Consider the following 19608-nt stretch of genomic DNA (forward strand, 5'->3'; position numbering starts at 1 on the left):
ATCACTCTACCGATTAAATAAAATTTGGTATACAGTTGTAAGCAAACTTTAACTCCAAGGAAGTTCAAAGGTTTTATGCCTAACCAGACGACCGACCCCAAAAAAGCGAGCGAAGCCGCAAGCGACAACTAATATATAATAATGTTAAGCAAGCTGAGTTCGACAATATTTAAAAAAATACTTTAAAGTTTAAAAAAGGTTACTAATTTTTTGCTTTTCATCTTCGATGAGCGGAGTCACGGCAATTAGTAGTGCGAAACAAAATGATTAAAAATCCAATATAATAACCCCGAGGTATGATAGTTCAAGGATCAGAATAACGTGTTAATTCGTGAGTCTTCGATGCTTAACGATAGGATAAGTTTCACAATCTGTGGTCACGAGCTTCTGCATTTTGTTATTATCTGTGCATATTAGTTTCTATTGAGGTTATAGTACGAGATCCGGGTGCAGAATCAGTGCATCCATCGAGGGTTTGCTAAAAACCAAATTTTTACACATATTTATGATTAGGAGAATTTATATCCCCTTATTTGCGGCCAGATCCAAATAGGTAACCGTATATCATAATAAACAGATAAAAATTTGCTTTAATTTGATGTATAAATTATAAATGTATAAAAGTAAAAAAATCATACCTGTGTAAACATGGCTGCGTAGAGGTGCGGTCAGATGCGCAACGGCAACCATTATTTTTCAGAGTCTTTAATTCTTTATAGGTGTTGCCATAAAGTGGACTACTGTTTATTGAAAAAACGAGTCAATGAAATTTTTGACGGAATAAGAATTATTCATAATTTAATTAAAAATACTAGCGGCCACATTTTGATAGGCAAACTGGTAGATATAAATTCTCCTAATCATAAATATGTATAAAAATTTGGTTTTTAGCACACACTCGATGGGTACACTGATTCTGCAGCCGGATCTTAGACTATTAGGTTCGAAACAATTAAATACGTTGTAAAATATTGGCGTAAAGTTCATATTCGCAACGATCAATGGAAAATGCGAATTCTTAAACTAGAATTTGTAACTGATTCGTGTATACAGCAATAATATATCGTAGTATAGTTTTACGTTATTTTCGAAAAAAAATGTACACGCGTAGTTTCCGTTTTCTTTTCGATTCAAATAAATGTATCCTTCAGAGGACGTCCGAATTTATAATATTTAATCGATTCATTAATTATTTAATTGCGAAATATATACAATTATTTGTAAATGATAATCATTCTCCTCTTCATAATTTAAGTACATCATTAAAATTATATTTTTTTCCGGATATACAAAAAAGCACTAATCCAATAAATTCATCGTCGTCACTTTTTTGTTACTGTATATTAATTCAATTTAAAATTTCAGACCAGATATTGACTTATCTGATAGATTTATACCAATAAAAGTTTTAATTTAACTTTGTTAAGGCTATTTTCTTATTAATATTGCCGTTACCACTGTACAAACTGGACGGGTTGTTTTAAAGATTTAATAAAAGCATGAGAATAAAAACACTTGGTGTGTTAAGTAAGATGTACCAATTGATTACTCGACATTTTGTATTATAAAAAGGCAAAAAAGGATTTATTTTCATTTCATTTATCTCGTTCGAGGTTAATATATATTTATTGCAAATGTTTAACTTTTACGTCATGTTAGTTGTCAGACTTACAAATAGGTTACCAGATGGTATAAGGTCACCACTATCCACTGACCAATATCTAAATTATATCGTGCACCACCTATCTAGGGCACTAATATCTTATATCCCTTGTGCCTTTAGTTTCACTGGCTCACTAACTTTAACGGGATTGCAGCAAAACCTACCACCACTTGTGTACCACCAAGTATAATGCGTTACTAAGTTGTTGTAAAGTACTAAATAAATACAAATATGATTTAATCGTCGTTAAAACAATCGACGACTAATTTAGAAGCATCTTTAGACTTAGTCAATAGTATTTTGAGTTAATTTAATAAAATTAGTATTAATATTACCTATTAATATTAATTTTAATATAATATATAACATATTATTCTAATAGAAAAAGAGAGGAAGGAGATAAACTAAACTTAGATTTAAATATTTCATCCGAGTTTCTTATAATTTTGAAACTATAAAAAGTTCTTGAATAATGTATGTATATTTATTTTTAATACACTATACCACGTTTATTTACATTCCAAAGTTCGAACAATTTAAATTATCGATCGAATGATTCAATCTTATTTAGATAGATGCTGGCACCAGAACTTATTGTTATTTTTGTAAAAATAAAATAGCCCTGTTTTGTTCCAATAGCATTTACGATTATATCAAGTCCAGAGTATACATTAATTGACAATTGACATTCTTCGTTATCGAAAGAAATAAATTAATGAAAAAAAGAAAATTATGCGGGAACGAGTCGCAATTAAAACAAACAACCTGTCCCTAAGGTAAGTGAACTTTTGTGGTCTAAATCGGAGTAAAAGACGAAACAGAAAAATATTGTTAATATCATTTTAATATTATTGTAACAACTAGTTAATCAAATATATCTATCTACTATCTATCTTTAGATAATTTATCAATTTTAAATCGTCAAATTTACAACCTTTACGATCTTTTTTTTTTATTTATTTATTTTCGGCAAAAATACAACATAATTATACACAATGCATGAATTGTATTGAAAGTAATCGGGAAGGAACTCTGTCGTAGTGAGGTTTATTCATCAATTAAATTACAAGTGTAAATATCATATACATTTATCACAAACATAGGTTCCTCATGCACAACGAATGAAAATTCAGCTGAACATACTCGGACTTACCAGAATTTTAATCTGCACTTTTTTTTAAATTAATGTAAGCTTTCGTAATATGTGTTATTCATTTTATTATATTCTAGTTTCAACAGTGAGATGTTTGGTTTCAACAGTTACACTTGCGTTTCTTACGAGATGACTGTCCACGTTGTCCGACGTGGACTGCGATAGTTTTCTTTATTTTAAAGGTTGAGCGAGCGTAGTAAAATAATTATCAATACAAGTAATACAGTTTAATAGGAAATGCCATTTATAAAAATGATCAGAACTACAGACAATGTAGCTTAACTTTTTTATTACATATTATTTCGGCAATAAGTTATTTACATTATTTATAGGAGACCAAAAAATGATTTCACTGTTATATATGGAATTAAGGTTTAACAGAAAGGGTCATTAGTAGTGTTATTATAAATACAATCGCTATTTCTTATGATTTAAATATAATCGGCTTTGGACGATATTGCGATTATTACGTGGTTTTAGTGTGAACTTGGTGCGTGAAAGAGAAACACGTGTGTGACTGAGACTATAAAAAATATCGTGATTTTATCATATTGTAAACAATAAATTGGAGGTGTCTAATTGTTCGGTATGTGAGTTGTTTTTTTATGCGTCCGTTTGGTATGAAAGATAAGAAAGCAAATGAAAGAAAGAAAAGGAAAGAAAAGAAAATGAAAGAAATTGAAAAAAAAAAGAAATGTTGTAGCAAGTCTTTTCTGAATAAGTATCTCCTAAAAGCTGTATCAATTAATTCATTTACATTTTTTAATATCACATAAAACCGAACAGATAATGTGGACTGAATCTTAAGGGTCTATCGTTCATTAATTCTACAAATATGTATTACAAAAAAAGTCACTTTATGTTTCCGTATTCTTCTTAACTTCTTCTAAATCTTTGAAAGGATTTTGATGGAGTTTTCACTAATAGAAAGACCGATAAACAGGGGAGTTATCACCGTATATTTTTTTAAATATTTCGTACAATGAGACTGAACTTTGGTATTATGTCCAAAAAAACAAAAAATCTATTAGAAAATTGTAGACCTTAAAAGTCCGTATAATAGGTGTCTACCTTCTTAGGTACACCCATAGTAACGATTTGTATTTATTACAAATTAGTTAAAACTATAAATTATTTGCAGTCATTTTCTCCAGTATTATTCAGATAGAAATATATTCATCACCGTGTGCAATTAAAATAGTAGATTACAATAATAGTAGATTACAATTGTATTTTAATCTTTAACATCTAAGTAAATACTATAACATTTTAACCTTGTCAGTTAAGACTGTCCAAATTTGAACCTATAAGCTGAAGACACTGATCTGTTTTACAATAAAATTAGGTATTCATATTTCTTATTTTAACATAATTAAACCAATAAATAAATTAAAGTTAATTTCTGATTTTCTTTATTAATAAATTGGATGCGTACAAAGAGGGGGCGGAGAGGGGCTGTCGTTCGCTATTAAATTATAAATGATGAATAGAAAAAAAGAGTTTAGTAAATATGATAACAAATCACCTGCCTTTTGTTTTAAATAAATTAAATGAAAGGGGATTGTATTCCTCCAGCTTATGTTGAATTGATTACCTTTTTCATATCAATATTGGAATAACAATATATATATACTAATATTATAAACGTAAAAGTAACTCTGTCTGTCTCTCTGTCCGTTGCTCTTTCAAGGCTTAACCACTAAACCCATTTTGATTAAAATTAGTATGAAGCAAGGCAGGACATTGGCTACTTTTTCATGTTAGCATCTGACGATCCCCTAGAACATGAGGCGACTGATATATTTTAAATATGCTTTGTTTCTTCTGTCGCGTGACAAACTAATGCAATGTAACAATTCATTTCGAATCTCATTCAAATGTTGAAAATTGTATGACGCAGAGACGCTGTGGATATAACGCATACTTAATCCTGACATTTCACGACCGTGTTCTGCACTGAGAATTGAGTTTGTTCTTAAAGATTAATGCTTCTGATTACAGTAAGAGGGTATCTATTCATTATTTGTACAAGTATTATTAATAAAGCCGTCAAATATTATTAGTTATATATACGTACTAGCTCTGCCCGCGACTTCGTGCGCGTTGTTTGGATTTAAGTTATTTGGATATTGTAGCGTGATTTTATTTTTATTCTATATATAATTTCGACATTTCAGTGTAACTTTTTTGTTAATAATTTATATATAATTATAAAATAAAAGCCTAAGCTATTATATTACATCCGCTATCTGCCAGTGAAAGTCCCGTCAAAATCGGTTCAGCCGTTCCAGAGATTAGCCGGAACAAACAGTCAGACAGACAGACAAAAATAGTAAAAAATGTTATTTTGGTATATGTACCGTGTATACATACATATGCATTTAGTAAAAATGGGTTATTTTAATATTACAAACAGACACTCCAATTTTATTATATGTATAGATATAGATTAAGTATATAAATTTTATTGTTACGAGTATTCGGCACTAATGAGTTTTGTTGTTTATATATAAAAATATAAACTTGTTGGTTAATCGAATATACACCGTAAGTTCTGCAACCATTCTATAAAAAGCATTCATATATTTTCTACCGTTACGGCTGCGTTCATAAGAAATGCATTCGATCTACCGTCTTTTTTCTTTTTATAAGTAATCGGGTGAAATCGTGGCACCCGTGTTTCCACTAACCCGTATTAAGAGCAGTGTTCCTTAATAAATAATAACTTCAAAGCCTTGTTTTCAAACCGAGAGGTCACTATTGGCCTACCTTAAAGTAATGTATATTATTTTAAATCTGTCCGTTTTCAGCCAAATATCGTATAATAATTCAAAAACAGCTGGTCTAAATTGCAAACTTCCATAAACAGACTCTTTGGATTTGATAGGTTCCACACGGCCGAAGAACGTCATACAGTTCAAAATTTTACATATTAAATGATATCGTTTATATTTAATACTAATTATATGTTTAATTTAATTAAATGAGACAGGAATATATTTTAGACTACGTTTTGTTCTATAGTTTGTATATCATCCATATAGTTTTACTTTTTTTATTATTTTACGCTTTTATATATTATGTATAATATATATAAACGGGAAACCGGCTGTCTTGTACCTATTATATACTAAAACCATCTCCTCTGAAACGCGCTCCATGTCCTGGTATACCTTTTGTGTCTATCTCTTTAGTTATTCGGGTTATACAATAACCTCATTTAATAATATGCACTTATGTGTGTGTGCGCCTGTGTAATTGGGTATATATGTTTGAAATCGTACTCATTTGAATATTTAATATCATTTTAAAGTTTCGTTTGTATAATTTTTTTTTTAATTTCGCAAAATATGATAATAATTTATTGTAGATTCAAATATAAAACTATATAGTATGGTAAATAAGTTAATATATCTTTAAATAAGTTCTGATAACGACTATCGTTAAAAACATACGTTGCAATCGTAACTAGCTTCTTTGCAAATTAGAAGTGACTCAGAAATTCGACGTAAGTATTTCAATTAATCTGGTGTAAAGCTTCAAGCTAATAAAATTATAATAATGACCTCTTGGCCGAATTATGGTCGGTTATGGCGGTCAACCTCAGAGGGTAGACAACTGCGCAAAATAAATTATTATAATCTGCAAAATAATTTTAATTTTTGCGCAAACTCTGAACTATTTCCGATACCTTATAACTTTCCGCGCTTCCCGATGTCTGTCTCTATGCATGCTTAGATCTTTAAAACTCCGCAACGGATGTTGATGCGGTTTTTTTAATACATAAAATGAATCAAGAGTAAGGTTTATATGTATAATAAATGCATAATATGGAAGATAAACACTGTAAATTTTAGAGGTTTTTAAGAGGTTTTTTGCAATGTGACATAAACAAATACATTTTTTGCGCTTACATTGCAAACGCTGGTTGCACCTTGCGAGATAGTTCAAAATAATATACTACATACAGTATTGCACACATTATACAGACTACAAAAACATCTGCGATGGTATTTGTCTATATCTTAGGTATAACCCATATATATATATATAATCATTTTTTAATCCTTTACTTTTTACGAGAAATAATGGCTTATGTACCAAGCGATTTTAAGCAATACGACATTAAACCTTATTCAATTAAGTACCTTAAATACATAATGTATTTAAGGTATTAATATAGATGAATATGGCCCAGAACTGACTGAAAAAGTTGTGAATATTGTATATAAAGACATTCTGTAGTATATTTAGTATCAGCATTGCACCCGTGCGAAGCCGGGACGGGTCGCTAGTTTGTAATAAAAAAAGGTTTTATTAGTAATATTTCATATTAGTATAAGTTGTCTATGCCTAAATTTCATCGTCTTTGATTACACTTCGTATTCAATCAAAGACAGAGTTCTTACTCAGTAGTAATAATTATAGAATTTAAAAATAATAACTATGATATGATATGGTGAAGTTGTTTATTTCCTACGATTTGACAGTTAATTGGCTCTTTTACGAGCAACTTCATCATGTAGGTTTCATCACCCTGCGCATGCGTCATCATCATCAAATTTCACCCTCATAAGTTCCACAAAACGCGCTCAAAGAAGTATAACTTGAAAAATATTTAATGTTATAACATTTTAAGTAAATGATTACAAATAATCCCACAATCTTTTAACGGAATATCATTTTTTAATGATAATTAATATGTCCTTAATTATTAAATATAATTTCATAATTTGCATGATTTGTAAAACACGCAAGGACAAAAATATACGTTACTATGTATACTCCTACACGTTACCTGACGTTTCCATCAATAATAGGAATCGTATTATTCTACTCAATATTATAAAAAAGCACAAAGTTACTTATCGTTGAATTATTACTTGCAAGAATATTACATTAATTTTATCGTGTCAAAAAGAGGAACAATTGATCTTGTCGCCGGTTCATTTCGTAGAACCTACATCCGAACCGGTGATATTTACATTTTATGTACATATATATATAATAAATAAATTTGTATGGTAATTGTCTACATTCTATCATCTTATATCTTTAACGGGATCTTAAATATCTTTACATTAGAATTATTAACATTCAGGCCTTAATTATATAGGAATAACGTTTTTGAATAATAACTGTACAAATCGTGACCGCGTGGAATGGTGACAAGAATGCTAGCAGCATTTTCCCGTTGAATCGCAGTTCCGATTCTCTGGGCAAAAATGGATCAGCTGTCCTGTCCCCAATGAAGGTGACAATTTAATAAATCAAGGTAATTATAATATTAATTAAATATTAAATAATACAGCCCAAAACTATTCGATATGTTTGTAGAAAGTAGGTTAGCACAAGGTTTTACTATAATTTAATTTAATATATTAAATAATAAAATGCCAATATAATTCGGTTATTAAATATTTAGAACTAGCTTTATGACATTAAATTAACTTAATTATCATTTATCTTAGTAATAAAATTATAGTTTTAAATAAATTTAATTTAAATGCTTAGGTTTTTTTTATGTATTATATTTATTTTATTTTATTTAGTATTCATTAATGCCTGAATCATTAATAATACTTTTTTACATAAATAATTAATGTATCTGCGTCAATAGATAATAGTACCTAATAAAACATACATAGGTATTCTTAAAACCGGGTTTGTGTTGTGTACCGATCTTATCTTAACGTGAAAGAATCTAAATATATACTTACCCAATGTAAACAAATAACGTATGATCAGATGTAATTAACGTCATTTGGCCTCGTAATGGCGCCGTATTTTGCAGCGACAGTTTTATCAACCAACAGATTATAATAAAATAATGTGTAATACTTTCCACGTCATTTGACGAACTAATTCGCTTAACAAAGAAAACCTGCAGGAGCAGAAGAAATGGAATTTCGAATGTCTGATTCCCTTACCTTACCCCATCCAAAATCCATTAATGTCGTTGAGGAAATAATGGAAAATACTAATTTAGCACATCAAAAATAAAAAAAACTAGAATATAGTATAGAGATTTAAAGTCACAATATTTGTTTTAAATTAACGTGCAATGTTAATTTATTGTTACGTATTAAAGTTTGGGTCAGAGATATCAGTATAAGATTTCCCTTCACCTCGTAACTTTTAAGGGACTTGGTCCCGAATTGAAAGGTATTATAATAATTACAAAAAGTGAATTTAGAGCAATCATATTATGCTATTTGTTCGCTGGAGGGAATAAGGTTACATCCAACTAATAGACAATCAGATGTGATATAATTTAAACACAAAAAGAAAAGTTTTATTAAATCCTCCTTCCTCCGTCCTTCCTTGGTGTTCAAGTATGCTTCATCCCAAATTTCATCAAATTCAGTTCATTGGTTTGACAGTGAAAGAGCGACAGACAGACAGAGTACACATTTATAATATTAGTAAAGAATATAGATAAGATATCATAACAACCTTTTAAGATATACTGGCAATAATTGTTTATGTGATTTTGCTATTATATTTTAACAGACACCATATACTACATGTAAAAATATTTTGCATTTTCATCGGATGTGTTACAATAAAGAATAAAACACAAATAAATAGAAATTGAATTCATTTATTGGCAACATTTATTAAATAACAGATCAATATAAGTATAATATAAACATTAAAATACTTCTAAATAATATTTTAAAAAGAGACTTTTATACAATAACAGATTTACTGAGTCTTTTTAAACGGGTGTACAAATTTGAAAATCTGATAAAAATTATAACAGAGATTTAAGCCTGTATCTCTTGACATTGCAGTCGAAGAAGATATGGGCAATTCTACTAATTTATAACGGCTCCGATAATTTCCCAATTCATTTCCACTATTCTTAAAATAGAATCGAATTTAAGCCGATGTGATGTTACCAAATTAGACTGTAATATCAAAACCAAACTTATTTGTTAAATTTTATTTCAATAGTGGACAATTACATCGGTAAAATCTCACCGTGACAGTTGAAACTTATGTTGTTTTTACCGACAAGCTCGTAACAATATAAAAAAATTAAATTAACTCGTATTTTGTGCATTGCATTGTTATTTTTTTATCAATACCAGCATATATATATATGCTCTAATTTGATCTAACTCGTTTCGATTTTTACTATACCACAAGTGGGTCACAACAATAACATTACTAAAGCGTGTTTTTGCAATTTTAAATAACTAATCTGATCTTGCTACATCATTGACCGTCTAAAATTATGAATATATGAATAATTACTCGACTACGAAGCCCCGGGCAGTAATGTGTTTGGCTAATTCATATATTATCTAGAACTACGAGATTGGCAGATCTATTTTAAATTAATGTACACTAATCGTCTATATGCCTTTAATAGGTCTCAAAACTAATGTTAAATGGTCGTTTAGCGTTATATAACATTAGTGACGTCATCAGTTTAATATGGTAAAAATTAGCCTCTGTATTTGTAGTTTTTTCGCACTATCAATAATTTATATTACATACAATATAACTAGCATCTTATATGTTGTTATAGCATAAATAAATTGTTTATTATTTTATGTTTAAGGGCACTTAGCAAACCTTTTCAAACTGCTCTGTCTACGTATACAGATTAAAGTAACCGCACAGATAAATAAAATTTCTTTGACGGATGTCATCTGTCAGCTTTAACCCAAACATGCCCAAAGGTTCCCTTACGTTTGATAAAATACATGTGACAAATGACCATTTCCCTAAAATCTATTCAGACTATATTCAGATGACAGGGATCTTATTTTGCAAACATATCGATTTATAAAAGAAAGTAAGTAGATAAGCATTAGTGCCGTTAGAAATATTAACTATTCCTTGTAACCCCAATGCGCTACTAGCCTTGAGAACTATGATGTTATGTACCTTGTGCCTGTAGTTATACTGGCTTACTCGTTCATCAAACCGAAACACAACGACATTGAGAATTAATGTTTAGCTCTAGAATATGTGGAAAGTGAATTCTACATAACTAGTCGAGCTTTCATAAAGCCCTACTAAATATTTTAGCTTGTATATACTGTAAATCATAATAATCGTAACAAAACAATTATTAAATTATTTTGTCATTTGTTTTTTATCAAACGCCGAACACCACATTCACAGCTCACAAATTAGCTCCTATTTATATAATTTTCAAATAATTAGTTACTGAAGACTAGAGATGAAATTGGTTCTGTGAGAGTAACTAGTATTTTTCCGAAAGTGCTTGTTTTGTTGGTGCGAAAACGACCCATGGGCATAGAAGGGTTAAACATAAACAAATTTCTGAAAAGATTCTGATATAAGATAGTGAAAAAATGCGAGTTAAAAGCCGTCGTAATTAACAGCTCTAGTGTTTACTAAAGTAGCGAAGTAATTTACTGGCAATAAACAGAAAAGAAACTGACACAGATAAACGTCACATTTAAATCTAGATCAAAAAAGACAAAATTGGCATAGGCAGATAACTAAAGCACATTATTAGAAATCGGCGTTTAAAGAGCAAGCTTTTAGGAAAAAATAAATTTTAAAAGCATAAACAAGAAATTCAGCCGACGTTAGGAGAAAATCCATTAATAAGATAATGTGAATTTTGTTAGCAGTATGAACGTTTAAAGACAAGTATACAGGACAGAACGATACAACTTTAACCTTGAAATAGATAATAAAAAGTCAATTGAGACCTCCATTTTCAATATTTTTTTTTAATGGAATGGTTATACGGCTGAGAAAGTAGAGGAAGAGATAAAATAGCAAAAATAAAAAGAAATTTAGGAGAGATACATATTGGATGGCACCATAAGTGTAATAGGCCTGTATAAGTAGATGATACGTAACGCATCAACAAAGAGTAAAAATAATTTATATAATATGTTTTAATTAGCCATTCAATTAACAACCTAGTCTTTTTAATAAACATCAATCAATTTTACAATAAATTTAAAGTTAATACTGATTTATAAAAAAATGTATTTAGCCAAAAAGTATTGTATCCTAACCAATATAAATAGGTCTATTTTCATGAGAGTAAAAAGAAAATGGTTAAACGCCGATTAGTAAAATGGCTAGGCTGTGAATTTAATGGCTAACTAAAATCGTTAAATTTTACAAATAGTAAAAATTACGTACAAATATTTTTACTTTAAATGGAATATATTATGAACATTTAATTATACGTTTGGTTTGTTTATCTTATTTTTCCTTATTCATTCTATTCATCATAATTATTAGTTATTTATTTAAGATTTAGATAAAGTTATCATTAGAAAAATACTTTTATGTTTTAAATTTGTTTGTCTTTTAAAAGCCTATTTCATTATTAAACCATAAGAACCGATTTTTGTAAACACAGCATTGTCGTATTTAAACAAAAATTTGGCCTTAAAACAAGTTTCACAAACATTTATAATATAAATCAATGAACACAAAAAGAAATAATTATATCTAAATTGTCTTTGATTTTATTAAACTTAATTAATAGTTTAGTTAAAGGCAAGAATTCGCAAGCTAATTAATTAATTATAGAAACGTTAAATTCGCAATCCTGAATCACGCTAACGTTGTGTTTACCCGAAGAGTATAAAAGGCTTAGCTGAAGAAATCTTAAGTCAAAAATATATAAATGGAATTCCAGACTTATCAAACAAGAACCGACCCTACCCGTACACCCGTTTCTTATCTTATATTGAAGGCATTAAATTAACAGCCTCAGTATAACGGATAATTTAAGAACCACTATACTACATTAGCCACTGAACTGTTATCACGTGGGTCTTCCTCTTTTAGCACTAAGTCAGTTATGATTCTCATGGCCTTGGTCAACCAATCAGGCACGCGAAATAATTATTACTACATATCATTTTCAAGGTCGAATTTAATTAAAACGGGTTTACTATTACTGATTTGCTTGCATTTATACTATTTGATATATTTAAACATAAATCGTAATGGAGAAGGAATAGAGAAATATCATACGGGACATTACGCGAAGTATCTAGCGAAATGTTTGACAAAATAACGCAACTTTGGCTAGAGGGCATAACCAGAAATGGGGTACTTTCGGTAGTGAAAAAAAATATATGAAATTTGATGAAAATTAAAATATATGTAGAAATATACTTGAATATTCTGATTTTGAATCATATAAGCACATTATTGTTCTATTACATTAAAATTAAAAGTCGTAATTTTTTATTTGTCTATCACGTGACCTAAAACTGTCATTGCAATATTATCTGGCACTTAGATGAACGATTTTTCTGGAGTTTTAGTGCAAGAATTTGTACAACTAGATACTACATATCAATTTCAGCTATTGTAATTAATTATATCCAAAATAACACTAAATGTAAAATATTTATGGCTGTTAACGTTGAATAAGTGACGGTTGTACATAGACAACTATTGGTTCTACCAATATTACGTCACCAAAATGACTGACAGCTTTTTAGCGGGAATACAATTGGTTTAAAATTTAATTAAATTTCATGACAAGAAAACGTGTTTACTCGAAATTTATTTTTTGTAGCTTTTTATTAGGAAAATCAACATTTTGAAGTACTTTTTCAAAGATATAATACCCCATTAACATTTATTAATTAAGATTTATAAAATCGATGAAAATAATCATTTGTAAACATTGTCTTTTGACGTCTAACTATCTCCAATTCTGTCTTACTCTGCCAAGTATTGGCGCGTTATTTCTCATTTGATCCTCTAGCTTTTGCATCGTCATCTAAATTGTATACATCTTCAGCGACCCTTTTGTATACGATCTTCTTCTTGCCCAGTTGAAACTAGTGTTGCGCAATCTGTAGCAAAACCTAGACAACGGACCTAGGCAGTCACAGATCGATTGTCGTTTTTTTTTGTCGAAAGGCCAAAATGTATTTGATTTATCACGTAATTAACAATTGATGTTCGAAATAGCTGCCTTAACCCCCTGGATAACCAGGTATAAGCAAATTACAGACTATTCGCCAGCAATTCGAGAAGACAAAGTTGTAGTCCTATCATTTTCATACTAAATCCTAGCATAAGCTGCAAGCTTACATAGTAATCGTGGCAGTTTCGCGTTTAATTGACGTAAAAATTTGTACAATAACGAATAAAAAAACATCTTCCAAAAGCCTACTAGAATTATTACCATATTAATTATTATGCTTTAATAAGACTATTATCTGGTATTTAAGTTATTATTATTTATTACATGACGTCTATGGTTTTTCACTTGAAAACACTTCTTGTTATTTATGAGGTGATTAGTGAAAGAATGCTGTGTCTTCTTCTTCAAATCTCAAATGAATGATTACGTAAAGAGATAAATTTGTATTTAATCAAATACCTTCTAAACAAAGTGATAAATTATAAGCCCGATTACATCACAATGGCAAACTTTGAGTATCTATAAAATTGGTCAAATAAAATACTTATTGACCTAAAAAATATAATATGAGCCTTGACTGCGAACACCATGCATATTTGAGCAAGTTATTGCAAAACAGAAAAATTCATGACCATTGTCTATGCTTTCACCAACCGCCGGTAAGTAAGGTTCATGAGCATGGTCACACTCATGTCTATTGGCTTAACGATGATGGGGATGGAGGCAAGTCCCACTGCCACCGTGATCAAACTTCTAGGTTTTGGTGGTATTTTACTTACATTCTTCTGTAGATAATTCTGAGTGAAGGCACATATTCTGAAAATAAAATACCAATATATACAAAATATATAATACGAAATACCACCCACTGATTAATCACGAAATCTCAGAAACTATAACAAACTTGAGATTTGGTAGGTCCTATATAGGGTGTACATATCCTCTAAGAATGGATTTTACGAAACTCCACCCCTAAGGAGGTAAAACGGGCGTTGGTGGTTTTTGTTGTACAAATTTCGCGCAGGTAAAGCCACAGGTTCAGCTAGTGCGTATATACATGTATATGTAACTATAATATTTCTGGTTGGAGCTGAGATGGCACAGTGGTCTAGAACACGTTAATCTTACCCGAAGATTACGGATTTAAAGCTTGGGGACAATTCTACTAACAAAACGTAATTTTATCGCACTTGAATCTATATAAAATCGTTGCTCTTTAGCCGTTTTCCTATTTAACTAAAACAACAATCCAGTAGAGTTTCAATCGAAGTTGGATCGAAATGGAATCAGGACTATCGTAACCGTTATACCTTAGTAGAATTTCCCCCAGACAACACCACTGAGTTTTCATGTTCTATATTTTGTGCAAACAAACTCTCCAGCTTAAATAATACACGTGTATGACACACACATTTGATTTCCACACACAATAATAATTAACTAAACACATTAAATTTACTGTTACATCTCTTGATTACTATGTTACCACAAACAATCATAAAGTGCGTTAATATTAAACGTATTTATTATAAAAGGGGATAAATAAAACATATATCATTTACATGGCGATAACAACAGCAAGGCTGTTTCAATGGATACGACGTACTCATTGGACATTCTACCATCAAACATCAATTCTATTAAACCCGAATTCAGTCATTTGTTCCGGTTCGTAGGGTGAGCCAGTGTTATTTCAGGCATAAGGGTAGTGGGTACAATATCTTAGTTACGTTTGTGGCGCACTGACGATGTATGGATTGTTAATATTTTTCACATTGCCAACCTCTATAAAAATGGCGACCAATTACTAAACTAAATTTGTCACTGCCTGAGTATTAAAAAATGATAAGAATTTACCTGATCTGCTTATTTAACATATAATATATAAACACAATATAACAGCCAGATAAAGTTATTTATGACTTAGAACTTACCTATTTATAACGAAGCCTGGAATGGCGACGGATGCCAAGGTCTGCCATATAAGCGCATCACCTGTTTCTACTAGGACGTTTTTAAATCGGCCATCTTTCTGGGAAATAGATGAATTATTGAATATGTGGTTATTTAAAAAAAATAAATCTTACCTATAATTATCGAATAATACGTAAATTTAGTAATAGTTTGTAATAATAATAATGCGTCACAGTTGGGCTAAGGAGTACTCCCTTTTTAAGAAGGTTACCAGATAGTTACCAGATACCATCACATGTAGCAGATTTTCATTCGACACATGCGGGTTTTACGATGTTTCAATCACCGAGCATAAGGTGAATTATAAAAATAAGCATATAAAAATCGTTTACTATTCACATTTTTTTCTTACTACTGGACTGAATAAGTTCGACTCTTGTTTTTGACAACTAAATTTATAAATATTAAATTTATAAGTATAGATATTAATGTAAAGTGCTGAATCAGTTTTGATGGAACTTGTAAATAATATAAATTGAAGCTAGGGATAGACAGCATTAATGTGAGATATAATATATATGAGGAAAAAATTATATAATTTAGTTAATTAATTCTAACTCTAATAATTAATATATAATGAAATGCTTACTCTTAACATTTTCCAACTTTTATCCCCAGTGTCAGCGAGTACATAAGCAAATGCCACAGCATAGCTAGCTCGTACTACCTTGACTGAAACCAGGGATCGGAACGACTCACCAACTTCATTAGCGTACCCTGCAAACATGAACCTCTTCAGCGATCATTACATCACTAAGGATGAAGGGTAAGTTATCAATTACAAATCAACTTATATATTTTTTTCTATAACAGGATGGCGGCCTGGCTCAATGGGCTAACTGATGAAAGGTGGTCATCACTGCCTATATTTATTGGCAATATTGACCATTCCTTCCATAGCCGATGCTGACCAACCATGGGAGATAAGATGTTATATCCTTTGTGCTGTAGTTACATTGGAGATCACGATTTTTTTTTTTAAATATTTTTGTTAATGTAATCAAGGATGAAGAACTTTTATTTAAATTATTCTTTTATTAATTCTTATAATGAAAGTCATGTTAAAGATAAACAAAAAATATTGTATTGTAACTTCTGTTAACTTTATTATTATAAAATATATGACAAATAAAAATATATTTTACAAAATATGAAACCTCTTTTCTTAAAACAATAATTCATTACAGCAATATCTGTAATTATTAATTATGCATAATATAAAGCGATTGTCGAAATCGATGTTTATAAACTTCACATCCGAATAAAGTTTACGTAATATAAGTATTACCTAATCGCTTTACGTAAAAATATATTATGAAAAATATTTGTTAGAATAAATCCTTGTTTTTTTTTTACTTACCTAAATATCGGACCCAAGTGTCTCGGTAAAAATCCTTTTCTTGTTCTGGCATGACTTAAACAATTAATAAAAATTCTCGCCTTGGGATTAAACAAGTAAGAGGATTACACAGACTGTCATTTTAAATTGGACATCAGCTTCCTCATCAAAATACAAATAATAAATTAATGACTTTTTATATCAGAGTATTGCGTTACTATTAAAATTATATATATTTAATACAAATGAAATATAAATTCGCATTAATCACAAATCATCAACATGTAATGGTAACCTAATTGTAATGTAAATATGTAACTATTATAATATTATTGGTGCCTAAAGCGCGCTCACATTCATATTTTTTTAATTTAACAATTGACTAGAAATTTGGATTGTATTGGAGGCGATATGACGTCTATTAAAATGTTGCCACATTCTTAAAATCTACCATATTAGAAGTATAATTGCAAAAAAAATATTCAAGATATTATTTTAAGCACTTTTTTTAACTGCAATCTCCAACTCCATTTTTATAATAGTACTGATTGCGTATTATTTATAATAAAAACACATTGAAGTCGAGATGAGAAAAATGAAATAAATTATGGTCGTTTTTTAATGTTTAAATTGACATCGTTAGTTATTCATTTGGCCTTCAGCATAAGAAAGGTACTATAGTAGTGAGAGCATTGGTTTTAGAAATATTTTGTTATTTTTTTAAATTGAAAATATTACATCAGTATAATTTGAAAAGCCAGTAATGCCATGTAAATAATATTTACATGGTATTAAGAAACGTAGCACTGACGATATTACTCACTCCGATAAGATAAGTTGTCGTCATAATTTATTTAATTAAGACAGAGTCTCATGATTTATAAATAATATATTAAAACCATATAAATATCTTTATAAAATTAGCATATATCTTGCTAAATAGATAAATACAAAGTATATGATAAAATTTCAAACAAAAAGACACAATTATGCATTATTTTATTTAATCTATATGATTCATGTTCGAAATAAATTTGAACAAAAATATTTTATAAGTAATTAGTAGTTATTTTAAGTTTGTGAAGGTTTCACCAATCAGCTGTTCCTTCATTCAACCTTCAAATATCAGTATGTCAATATAATTCAGTACTTAAGTGACAAGTTGTGATAGTGATGTGTTTTAGGTTATGTTTTTATTATTTTTTTGTACAAAAATATAACGTAATATGTAAATAGAAGTAATATGTACACATATATTGCATACTTTATAAAAACGAACATATTGGATGTATTCAATGTGTGATTTTAATGCATTGTAAGTTAAAAACTGTTGTTTTTTATATTGTAGGAACAGGTAATAAGGAAAATATTGTCTTAAACTAGCGAATAGTATATAAAATATTTCGTATTGTTTTTTAATAATAGCACCACTAGAATTGGTTCAATTGATCCTTCAGGTGCATACTAAGTACTAGTGATGTCGCTTTTACTTTCTATTTCTCAATGATATCGATAATTTTTTTTTTGAACGACTCATATTTTCACGTACTTAGTATTCAAGCTTGCGAAGATTATTAAAATGTGACTATTTGTAATCAGACTATTGCTTTAATTTTTTTTTTTGTAAGTATTATATATTCTTATATTGCAGAAACGAAGTGTAACAAATTGAATTTACACTATACACTATGTACGTATTATGTATAATCTTTATTTAATATTGAATAATGGCTTATTTAAAAAGAATAATAGTGAGAATTTCATAAATAATTGTGAATGACCATTTACAATTTTTGTTTAACAAAAACACCTGCATTTAAATATCCCTTAATTTGTTTTCAGTACGAATAGTGGTAACGAATCGTACTCTTTTTTACATTACATTATTTGTTCTCATATCATATTTATTCGGGGTCTGAGTGTTTTCCTATATCTTTATTGTTATTCATACCTTCAGTACATTAACAAGTCATTCTTTAAGTCTTCATTTTTAACATTCCGTTGGGTATTAGACAAGGTCTGTGTGCAGACACGTCTTAAGTGTAATATGCCCTCGGGTAAAGCAGACTTTTGGCGACTTCACTTCTCGATAAAAAAATATTCTAAGTGTCCTTTTATGACGTCTCGTTGACGACCTTTGGTCCAAAGTTTGACCTAGGTGCCCGACATACTTGCATCCCCGCACCTTTGGTTAAGATGGGCCTGTCTGTGTGTGATATTTACAACTAGTGAACTTGATACATTTAATTTATACTAGGATAGGATATTAGTATTATATTAGACTTATTATGAAGAATTGCTTGAGCGTGATACAGCCTTCAAATTATAACCATTTAAAAATACCTTTAAGCTACAGCTTTACTAATTATAATATCGTAGAAATCTATGAGCCCCATATGACTTAGAATGTTTAACTTCTCTAGCGATGGTATTGTATTACAATAAGCATATATTTTTAAAATTATATTAATAACGGTAAAAACATCTTAAGAACTCGATTTCCTTATCAGATAACATGTATCCTTTATATTTATTAGAACAATTAAAGAACTAAGCTCTTACATCAGTCGTAAATT

At 29.5% G+C, this 19608-nt stretch overlaps 2 protein-coding genes across 6 annotated transcripts in view; one reads left to right on the top strand and one right to left on the bottom strand.

The window, feature by feature from the left end:
• Positions 1-1005: 1005 nt before the first annotated feature.
• Positions 1006-17412, bottom strand: LOC125072151 (mitochondrial fission process protein 1). 2 transcript variants are annotated; one of them, XR_007119950.1, is made up of 6 exons: positions 17054-17412; positions 16283-16410; positions 15654-15751; positions 14044-14535; positions 1798-1800; positions 1006-1017 (listed from the first exon to the last, which is right to left on the bottom strand). XR_007119950.1 is itself a non-coding variant. In XM_047682687.1 (4 exons), the coding sequence occupies exons 1-4, from the start codon at positions 17103-17105 to the stop codon at positions 14358-14360; spliced, it is 456 nt and encodes a 151-aa protein (XP_047538643.1). In that variant the 5' UTR covers positions 17106-17412; the 3' UTR covers positions 12300-14357. The 2 variants fall into 2 exon arrangements, 1 of the variants encoding a protein (XP_047538643.1); XM_047682687.1 differs by lacking the exons at positions 1006-1017; positions 1798-1800 and having other exon boundaries at positions 12300-14535.
• Positions 3311-19608, top strand: part of LOC125072149 (prestin) — a 43743-nt gene continuing 27445 nt past the window's right edge. The window contains exons 1-2 of one of the 4 annotated variants that reach the window (XM_047682682.1): positions 3311-3402; positions 16312-16459. In XM_047682682.1, the coding sequence (XP_047538638.1) occupies positions 16419-16459 (41 nt within the window). In that variant the 5' untranslated portion in view covers positions 3311-3402; positions 16312-16418. Of the gene's footprint in view, positions 3403-15298; positions 15397-16311; positions 16460-18210; positions 18348-19608 lie in introns of those variants that run through there. The other 3 variants (XM_047682683.1, XM_047682681.1, XM_047682684.1) reach the window with 3 other exon arrangements.

The sequence above is a fragment of the Vanessa atalanta genome, chromosome 20, assembly GCF_905147765.1.
Source record: "Vanessa atalanta chromosome 20, ilVanAtal1.2, whole genome shotgun sequence".
NCBI lineage: Eukaryota > Metazoa > Arthropoda > Insecta > Lepidoptera > Nymphalidae > Vanessa > Vanessa atalanta.